At 38.3% G+C, this 9,936-nt stretch overlaps 1 protein-coding gene across 1 annotated transcript; it reads left to right on the top strand.

Moving 5' to 3' along the window:
• Window positions 1-2,515: 2,515 nt before the first annotated feature.
• Window positions 2,516-4,008, top strand: LOC138874135 (uncharacterized). The gene is made up of 4 exons (XM_070152642.1): window positions 2,516-2,587; window positions 2,650-3,132; window positions 3,190-3,264; window positions 3,736-4,008. The coding sequence occupies exons 1-4, from the start codon at window positions 2,516-2,518 to the stop codon at window positions 4,006-4,008; spliced, it is 903 nt and encodes a 300-aa protein (XP_070008743.1).
• Window positions 4,009-9,936: the final 5,928 nt, after the last annotated feature.

Here is a 9,936-nt window from a genome sequence, read left to right as displayed (position 1 = left end):
ATATGCAAGTGTTTCATCACTGAATAAACTAGCCCTGAAGGACCTGGTTTGTGGTCTGACCAAGTTGAGTATCAAGGAACACAAAGTGTGCAATGCCTGTGCAAAAGGAAAGTATGTCATATCTCCATTCAAGCTCAAAAAGGGACAGTCAGCACTTCAAGACCACTTGATCTTCTTCATATGGATCTGTGTGGAGTAGTGAGAGAGCCAAACAGGAAAGAAAGAAGATATATCAATTGACAGTGAATGACTACTCCAAGTCCACTTGGACTCTGTTCTTCAGAACCAAGAATGCGATCTTTCAAGTAATTGTGCCTTTTGTCAATAAGATCCAAGTATAGATAGAAACAAATGTGGCTTGCATCAGATCAGATCATGGAACAGGTTTGGATAAAGCCAAAGCAGATGAATGCTACATTCAAAGAAGAATTACTTAACCTCTTAGCTCCAAGAACACTGCATCAAACGAAGTTATAGGAAAGAAGAACACAACTCGTGAAGATTTGTCACGACCAATATTATTTGATAGAGGGATTGCAAATATCTTGACCAAAGTTGCTGACTTATTTGAAGATATCTGGGTACAATTGTTATGTTCTCAACAATGGAAGGATTATCTTTGAAAATCTGATGCTAAAATAGATGGAGTAATCCTCCTGATGTACTTGTCTCAAGAGGGAACAAAAATACTGATCAAGGTGGAGAACGCTCATTGATTCCAGCAAGGAACCTAGTCCTACGACTATAACAACAGGAGCTGAAAAACGAATTGTTGAAAAAGGTTTGACATAGAAGCATCACAAGTCATCAGCACTCCCATTGCCACAACTACATGCCTAGACATGGATGAACCAGGTTCTCCTCTAAATCAAACCATGCATAGAGACATCACTGGATCACTCCTGTATCTTACTGCAAGTAGACCAGAAATCGTGTTCAGACTTGGGTTCTGTGCAAGGTTTCAGTCAAATCCAAAGGAGTCTCATCTGAAGGTTGTTGTAAGAATTTTGAGATATCTTAGAGGAACACAGGACCTGGTTTTCTACTATCCTTCAAGTAATGGATAGGAAAAGCTCGTCTGAAATGGGACATTCTCTGGGTTCCTGTCTTGTCTTATGAGGCTCAACGAAGAAAAATTCAGTAGCACTCTCAACAGCTGAAGCAGAATATGTATCATCAGCCTCATGATGTGCTCAAATATTGTGGACCAAGAAGCAAATTGGAAGACCTTGAGTCCAACTCAAGAGGGCCAAATACATTGATTGCTAAAGATCAAGTTGCTGACATCTTCACCAAATCCCTAAGAAGAAAACATTCTGAGAAAAATTGCCCTGCCCTGGGGATGATAAAATCCAATTGAGGACCTGGTTCCTCATGATTGGTTAATGAAAGTCATACTCAGGTAAAAGTTAGCTAACGTGTTTTCTGGCTAAGTCCTACTCACCTGTATACCATTACAGGTAGACACACATGATGACTACAGAGCAGCTGCTGGAGTGCATGCTGGAAAAAGAGGTTAAACTCACTTACCAAACCTGTCAGGGAACCTGGTTTTCTTGATATAGGTTAGTAGCTTCTTTGTTCTTTCATACACAATTTAAAATGGACAAAAACAATGCCACATCATCAGCGTGACAGTCTCTTTAAGTTGTGTCTTTTCATCCAAAGCGTCACACCTTTTCTGAACGATATAACTCCTCAAGCAAAAGTTTGCCGTTGTTTCAGAACGGGTCCCTCATCATAAATAAATCAACTTCACAACCTTTCACTTCCAAATTCAAAACCTCATATTTTCCTTCTCTCATCTCAATCCACAACCCTTCGAGTACATTTTCACCATGTCTGAAAATCAAGCAACCTCTAGTATACCCGACAATACTGTCATTGAGTCCACACCAATTAACATTCCAGCGGTAGACTCCTCTTCCAACACTATCACTAGTCCAAACCCTAAAGTAGAGTCTTCTCCACACTCCACTCTGTCTCCTACCCACTCTAATTCTGTTCCTTATCTGAGCAAGGTTGAGAATCTTTGTCCTCCTCTAGTCTCACTGGTCAAACAGAGTAAATATGGTGAATAGGGTAAACAAGGGAACCTTGTTCAGGAAACACTAACTCTCTTAATGGTTGGGCACTCGAGTGACAATCCAGTGATTAGTCATGAAATGACTGAGATAACCATGACAGGCTGCGATTCTACATGTATCACTTCTCTTTCTGTTGAAATTTCCATGAAACCCCAAGAAAATGAGGGAATAGAAAATATGCTCCCCATTGCTTCAGAAGGGGTTGTTGTAGAGGAGGGTGGAAGAGGGTATGAGTCGCAAGGGGAAGAGCCTCAGTCCACAAAATACTAGGGATCAATTGTTCCATTTGATTAACTGATTCAAGATGACACTACTGGGTCCGAAGTGATGAACCCGATCCCTCCGCGAAGGATCCAGGTTAGGGGTCATCTCCCCAGCTCAGTGTTGATCTTGCTCCTTCTCTCCACTTTGATGTTGAGCCCTTGAATATGGTGGTGCCTAAGATGAATTTTGATAGTGAAGAAGACACAGATGGTTTGGCATATGCTAGTTTTATCAGGGTATGAGTAAGCCAGTTGCAGCTTCAGAGTCAACCACTAAGCGACCCATTACTCGATTGTAGCAAAATGAGGCTCTGGAGTCTGCTCTCAAGAAGAGTAAAAGGAGCAAAAGAAAGATAAGGCTGGTAAAGGATGGAAAAATTGTGCATGAAAAAGTCATCCCTGTGGTAAATGTGGATGAGGAAGAAGAAGAAGAGGAACCTACTTGCTTAACCCACAAGTCCTCGAAGCAGAATCACTCTCACTCTCAATCTATAAGGCACACTTCTACAAATGCTGAAAGTCCTTCCAAGAGTGTTGATGCTGCTTCCAGTGAAAAGTTGGTGAAAAAGTCTGGTGACAAGACAGTGAAAGAGAGTGGTGACAAGTCTAATGAAGAAGTGGAAAAATTTGGTGAACATATGCATAAAAAGTCAGTGGAGAAGGGAAAGTCTATTTGCAAGTCAGTAAAAAGAAAAATGGATAATGATGAGGAACCTGGTTCCATCAAGAAAGCAAAAGTTAGTGAGTTTCTGAGTTTTGAGAAAAGACTGAGAAATCAGAAAGTAATGTAGGGCTGCACATTTGCCTCTGACATTCTAGAACTTGCTGGGATGAGACAGTTAGTGAAAATTTGTGATTCTAAAAAATGGCCTAATTTGTTTACAAATGAGATTCCCAAAGTGTATGAGGAGGAGGTACGAAGTTTCTATACCGACCTCTTCACAATAGATGGTGATCAAATTTGTGTGTTGATAAATGGGGTGGACATAGTGATGGACTCTGCCTTATTAGGGTCAATTATGGGCTGCCGAAGGACTGTCGTCTATTTAGGGTGCCTGCACATCAAACTTTGAAAATGCCAATATCAAGGACAACGCAATACAACATGGGGAATAAGTGCATAAGAAGGCACTCCTTCCAGTATATCAGTTGCTTTTTTAGATGGTTAACAAAGTGTTGCTTCCTAGTGTTGAGAGAAGATCTGTTGTATCCAAATCTGACATATTCTTTATGGAAACCTTGGATATTTTACCACCATCAATTTTCTCGGGATAATGATTGAGCATATGTAGAAGGTGGAAAACCTTAAGGAAAGGAATCCCGGACTACCTTATATGTTTCTTCTCGCAAAGGTCTTTAAGTTCTTCAAAGTGCCTCTGGGACAGGCCAAAGTGGGCACTAAAAAGCAATCTTTTTCAAAAACTACTCTTGAAGAGTATGAGTGTATTGACAAGGTCGGAGGAGTTGGAAAGACTTCCACTATCTCTCAATTGATAAATGCTCAGAATAGTGCCACAGAGGAGATGTGGAAGTTGAAGGCTAGGAATACAATTCTTGAGAGTCAGCTAAGTCAGTTAAAAGAGGCACTTGGTTCTAGTAGTTATCACAGCTCAGAAGTTGCACGCCTAACAAAGAAGAATGTTGAGCTCAGGAAATAGGTGGAGGACCTGAAAGAAAGACTGCTCAATAAGCAAATATCCGCGAATGCTCGCATGGATCTTGTTCTCCAAACCCTTGCTTCCTCTTTCAAGCCCCTTCCTCCAGTGTCCCCTAAGGAATGTCCCCTCAGTGTCAAGTTTCCAGTGTCCATCTTCTTAGTTGTTTTTGGTGATGTTTTGTTTTGCTTCTGGTAATTGTTTTTGTTTGTTTTAAACTATGGATGATAACAATGATTCTGCTTCTGCCTGTAAAGGTCCAAATTTGGTTAATGCAAGTGGTTTCCTTTTTTGTTGTTTATGCTACTGCTCTTTTGTCTCTGTTTTCTATCATGTTGTGTGCACACAAGTGGCATGAGTTAACCACACTAGACTTTTTTATGCTGCTTACTTGTTATGTGCTATTTATGATGCCAAAAGGGGGATATTTAATTGAATAATATAAAAAACATAATTGAATAATAATCTGAAGTAATCCGAAGAGAAAACTTAGGGTTTTTTTGGTTCGCAGTCTGGTTCTATGTGGCTCTTTCTGGGATTTTCAATTATGAGTTTGTCATCATCAAAAATGGGGAAATTGATAGGTTACAAGTACTTTGGTCATAAGTACTTTGCTTTATGTTTTTGATGATCTAACAAACTTACTATCCAGAACCAGATGAACCTGTTACACATTTACAAGTCCTTAAGATCACAAGGTTCCAAGTTGGGATCCAGCATGGAATATGATTCAACTCTTTAGAGTGGAAGGAAAAACTGAGGGAATAGGTCACTACCAGTTCCCGAGGAGACTGTACAAAATCAACTCTCCAGTTGGAAAGTTGCTGCATGCACACGCTACAGTACATGAATAGTGCGGTGGTCAACTTTTTGGGGAAGACTTTTTACCCACCTTGCTTACATCATTGTAAGTGATGTCATACATGTATATATACAATCAAGAAAGGTAAAACACATTCACTTGAACACTTAAAGATTTCACTCAAGCTCGCTCACGTGACTATCCAGCAAGAAAGTTTCAAGTGCTTCAAGAACAAATAACAAAAGAACTACAGACTAGTTCCCACATCAAGTCATTATATGTCCTTAGTGGTAACTTTGTAATATTTCTTCAATTGTAATTCCTATCTAGCTTGTTTAGAAGCATTCTATAGGAACCCCTTTGTAAACCTTAAACTTGTGTGTTTGAGTCTTGGCTAGAGTTAGTCATGTTGTAAAGTCTTTGTAATAGAGTTATTACAAAGTGACTTGTAATAGAGTATTACAAGTTAGTGAAGGATTAAGAGGTTAATTCCTAGGTTGCATAGGTTGTAATCTAAAGTTTGTCCAGTAGTGAAGTTAAAATCCTACAAGGGTAGGTCGTGGTTTTTAATCTCATTGAGCTGGAATTTTTTCTCGTAAAATTCCTTTTATCATTATATTTACTGCAGTGTGCGTGTATACTGTTGAACCTGGTTCTCTATAGAGTTTGGTGGACCCTTATATTCTATCAAAGACTAAGTCAAATAGGCATGAATCAATGTTTGCAACCATCAATTCTCAAATTCAAGCAAGAACTAGGCTAAATATCATAAATTCAATCATAAATAGGCCCTAAATCAATTATCCATTAAGTACACATACTAGGGTTGGGTCACAACCCTAGCTAAGGGTTTAGCTACTTACGGAAAATGAAGAAATTAAAGAAGAAACTAAGATAGAATTCATAATAGATGATTAATGGAATAAAATCTAATGTTTAAAAGCTAATCTAGTACAATGTTACCAAATACAGTAAATAAAACAGCTCAGATGCTCCCAACTTACGAAACTTAACCTAAAAATGACAAAAAGTTCTATTTATACTAAGCTAGAAATATCTGACAAAAATGCCCCGGTGGAGGTTGTGCGGCCACACAATTATGTGTGTGGTCTGCAAATTGTGAATTGGCTTGACAGGTTCCAGTTCTATGGCTGCACAATTCTGGGTTGCGGCCGCACTCCTTCAACTTCTGCGGACTGCACATTTATGAGTGTGGTCGCACTCTTGCTTCTACGGACGCACAATTATAGTGTGGTCTGCACTTCTTGACCTTGGGGTTTGGCATTGTGAGACTTCTGCGGACCACACATTTCTGAGTACGGTCGCGCTCTTGATTATGTGGCCGTACAAAAAAATGGTGTGGACCGCATTTCTTCTTGACCTTAAAAACCCATATCTCTGAACTTTATATTCTACGACCGCACCAGAATTGTACGGTCCGCACTTTACAGAGCATTTCTTGTCAGAGGCTTTCTTCATGATTTGCAGCCGCACTCAATATTGTGCGGTCCGCATAGTGCCCTTTTAGCCTTGTTTTTATCCTTATTCAAAATTACTCCTTCTTGAGTTGATTTTCCTCTCTTTAGCTCATATTCTAACACTCCTGCAAACAAGCACATTTCATTAGTTTTCAGAAATTCCTTTAAGCAATTTTGAGCTAAAACGAAAGTAAAAGAGTGCAAATAAGTAGTCAAAATCCCTACTTATTAAAGGGTCACGTTGCCAGCCGCCTCAATCATCACGACCCGATTAGCTCATCCAATCATTTCGAATACAATGAACAGAATTCGGTCATCAAGCCCGCCTGAGGCTGGCTTCAATAAGCGGAAGGACTAACTGTATGGGTCAATATTTGGCTTAGAATATTTAAGATAAGATAATACTAAAGAAGGAATCCTCAAGCCGTCGTTAATCAAGGTGGGGCAAGAAGCAACTAGACTCATAGCCGAAGAGTCAATGAGTCGTCGTAGAGGTATTGATAATGGTCGAAGTCGAGCACCGTTGATGAAGCTGTAATGGCTAATTTTCAAAATAGGATATTTAAGAGAATATTCTAGTGGATATTCTCTGCGCTTGTACTATTAGAGTTTACTAGGAATATGTCTCATATAAATAGGAAAAAAGGCCATGATATGAGGTATGGGATATTCATTTGTAAGAACAGACTTTGACAAAAAAGATTCTTTCTCTCTTACTAAGATACAAACATTACATTTTCACTAAGATTTTTATCAATATTATTCCATACTTTTCCATCAGATCCGAGAATAATTCGAACATTCAAGGATTTTTCTGTCACTCATCATTGTAAGGAGGGACTGTGAGCACGTGATTTTTGCCATATATATGAATAATTCCCAAAAATTCAAACAAAATGATTTTCCTTTATTTTTACAATTCTTGTGAATTTTTGGTGTCATTTCGTGTTAATTGTTTGCATTTTATTGGTGCATGTTGATTCATATAAAACACAAAAATATGCATTCGCGTTTTAGGATATATATTCATATTTTTAGGACCGATTAGGGGTTAATTTGTTGAGAACAAAATGTGAAAAATCACAAAATTAGTCTTTAAACAATTTTAGGAATTAATTAGTCTTTGTTTTGAAATAATTAGGATTTTATGTTAGTTTTGCATCTTTATAAAAATTATAAAAATTATTATTAAATTAAAAATGAGAAAAGGAAATAAAAGAGAAAAGAAAATAAGGTTAGAAAAGTGGTCTTAATAAAGACCCAAATTTGGGCCAATTCGTTGAAACTTTTCAGGCCCAAGCGCCCTTAGACCCGTTCCAACCAGATCCAGGCCCAATGCTTCAATACCCGGCCTACCCCAATCCAGTCCAAAACGACGCCGTTTCCCCAGCCTTCAATCACGACCGTTGGATCTCATCAATCCAACGGTCTGGATCTAACTAGGATGTTTGGTATATAAGTGTCCGAAATTCCCCCCCTCGCCCCATTCGTACCGTGTCCTTCATCTTCATGAACCCTAATCCGCGCCGCCCCCAAATCCCTCGCTGGCGGTGAACGTCACTTACACCGTTCAAACCCAAATTAACACCATAGATCCCCCATGAATCCCTCTTTCCATTCCCGTTATTGGTTTCCCTCGAATGTTGCCAGAGTTCGTCGAATCTCAGTTTGAAGTTTTCCGGCCAAGTCGCAAGTTCATCCAAACCAGCCTAAAATCATACCACACAATCCCCGGACTTCCATCAACCCAATTCCATGTCTATTTTCCTTCAAATCTCTGTGAAGCGGCTCGAATTTCAGATCTAAGAATTTCTGGCCAAAACCCTAAACCAAAATCTTTATGATTTCGAACCGTAATATCCTTAACCATGTGTTCTCTTGTAAGAACACATGGTTAGGGATGTTGCGTGTCAAAAATCTGAAAAGATTCGGACGTCAGGCACTGGCCAGAGTTTTCGTGCTTCAGTGACTTTTCTTGTTTCATTCTTTTACTTTCATTTTTCTTTTCCTTTTTTGAGTGAAGTTTTAGTTACAGTTTTTATTTTGATTTCGGTAAGTGTCTTGTTAGTCTTGTGTTTAGTCAGTAAGTTTTTCCATCTCTAGTTCTAATTTGGTTTGATTCACGCTTTGTTTAGTAATCGATCATAGTTTTAATCATCTTAATCGATTAGTTTTGGGTTGATACAATTCTGTCCGTTAACTATTAGCTATAGGTTTAGGTTAATATCGATTCTTTCTTCTGTTTAGATTTTGAATACTTATTTAATATTGGGTTGTTGGTATAATTAGATTGACCTGTGTCCTGTTTTCATGAAGTCGGATTTGGAAGTCGTTTGAGACTGATTTCAGGTAGTATTAATTGTTGTTCAATTTTAGTAGTAATTGAAATAGTGTTTAAGATAGTCTGTTTGGATATAGCTGAATAATTCATCTGTTAGCTAACTTCAGCTAAGGGTAAATGGGTCTAGTATAACCAACTGAGGTTAGTAATTTTAAGAGGTAATAAGGGTAGTTTAGACATGGGAAAATGGTAGTTCTTTAAGGATTGATAATTTCAAAACAGGGGTAAGGGTAGTAGAGGAATTGCCTAGCTAAAAGAGCACCCTAGGGCCTTCTAGAAGGGTACTTTAGTGTAGATGGTAGCACTATAGAGGTATTTACTTGTTGAGCAAGTCAAAAATAAAGGGACTAAACTGAAAATAGAGGAGGGACTAAAAGGAAAACTAAAATCTGATTAACCCTTTGGGTAGCACCTATAAAATGGCAAAAAATGCCTTGAGGAGGGGGCTTCTTTTTTTTGGAGAAAAGTTCACTATTTCATAGCTAGTTTGGTAGCTGAGTTACAAAATTTCAGTTCCTTTTCTAGTAATTTGAGTGGTCAGAACAATTTCTGGTTGGTTCGAGAATATTGGAGTTTCAGTGATTCTGTTTTGGTTCCATTTGTTGAATTTTCGAGTTTGGGATGTCCTGGCTGTGTTAAAATTCAGTGTTGAGTCCAAATTTTGGATTCTGAGTTGCTGGGTTGTTGATTCCTTTGTTTTTGGATTGCTGAATTTGCTCCTGAACTACGCTGTTGCATTGCAACTTCTGATGCATTTCTCTTTTTGTTTCCTTTCAAATCTCAGGTACACGCTCTCAGTCTGTTTGATGTACTGTGAACATGGAATATAATTGTTGCCCTGGAATTGCAATACGGAAAGGATTAAGTTTAGATATTTCCATGTTTGTTTGATACTCACAGTTGTCTTGATTGAACTGTATATGCGAGACCTCTAAATAGGCTGTATAATTGTATAATTGATATATGGCATATAGCCGTAGTGTATTGTAACTGAGTCAACATGGTGGTTAACTTTAGTTTTAGAATAAATGCTGTCAGTATAATATATTGTGGTTTACAGAAAACAGAAATGAGGCATAGAAACAGTAGTATTTTTAAACAATGTCTCTGTTGCAATTATTAATATCAACAGGTGTTTGTTAATGATTAGTTTGTGAGTTCTAGTACCTTAGCGGCATAGTTTGAATAAATATGACAAGTTCAGGATTATATTTGGCTTAATTTATCACTTTGATAGTGCTTAAGGTAATTCAATAATTGATTAGTTAAATGGTTGCTCGCAGTTCGTCATTTGTGGTCTATAAGCCTGT

Source organism: Nicotiana sylvestris, chromosome 1, assembly GCF_000393655.2.
Source record: "Nicotiana sylvestris chromosome 1, ASM39365v2, whole genome shotgun sequence".
NCBI lineage: Eukaryota > Viridiplantae > Streptophyta > Magnoliopsida > Solanales > Solanaceae > Nicotiana > Nicotiana sylvestris.
Note: the sequence above shows the minus strand (reverse complement) of the source record. Positions and strands in the feature narration are given on the sequence as shown.

Excerpts from the sequence above, each read along its gene's own strand:
- LOC138874135 (XM_070152642.1), top strand. The coding sequence starts at position 2,516 with ATGGTGGTGCCTAAGATGAATTTTGATAGTGAAGAAGACACAGATGGT. Across the intron at positions 2,588-2,649 it reads CATATGCTAGTTTTATCAGG|CAAAATGAGGCTCTGGAGTC; the intron begins GTATGAGTAAGC and ends ACTCGATTGTAG. Across the intron at positions 3,133-3,189 it reads AAAGACTGAGAAATCAGAAA|TTAGTGAAAATTTGTGATTC; the intron begins GTAATGTAGGGC and ends GGGATGAGACAG.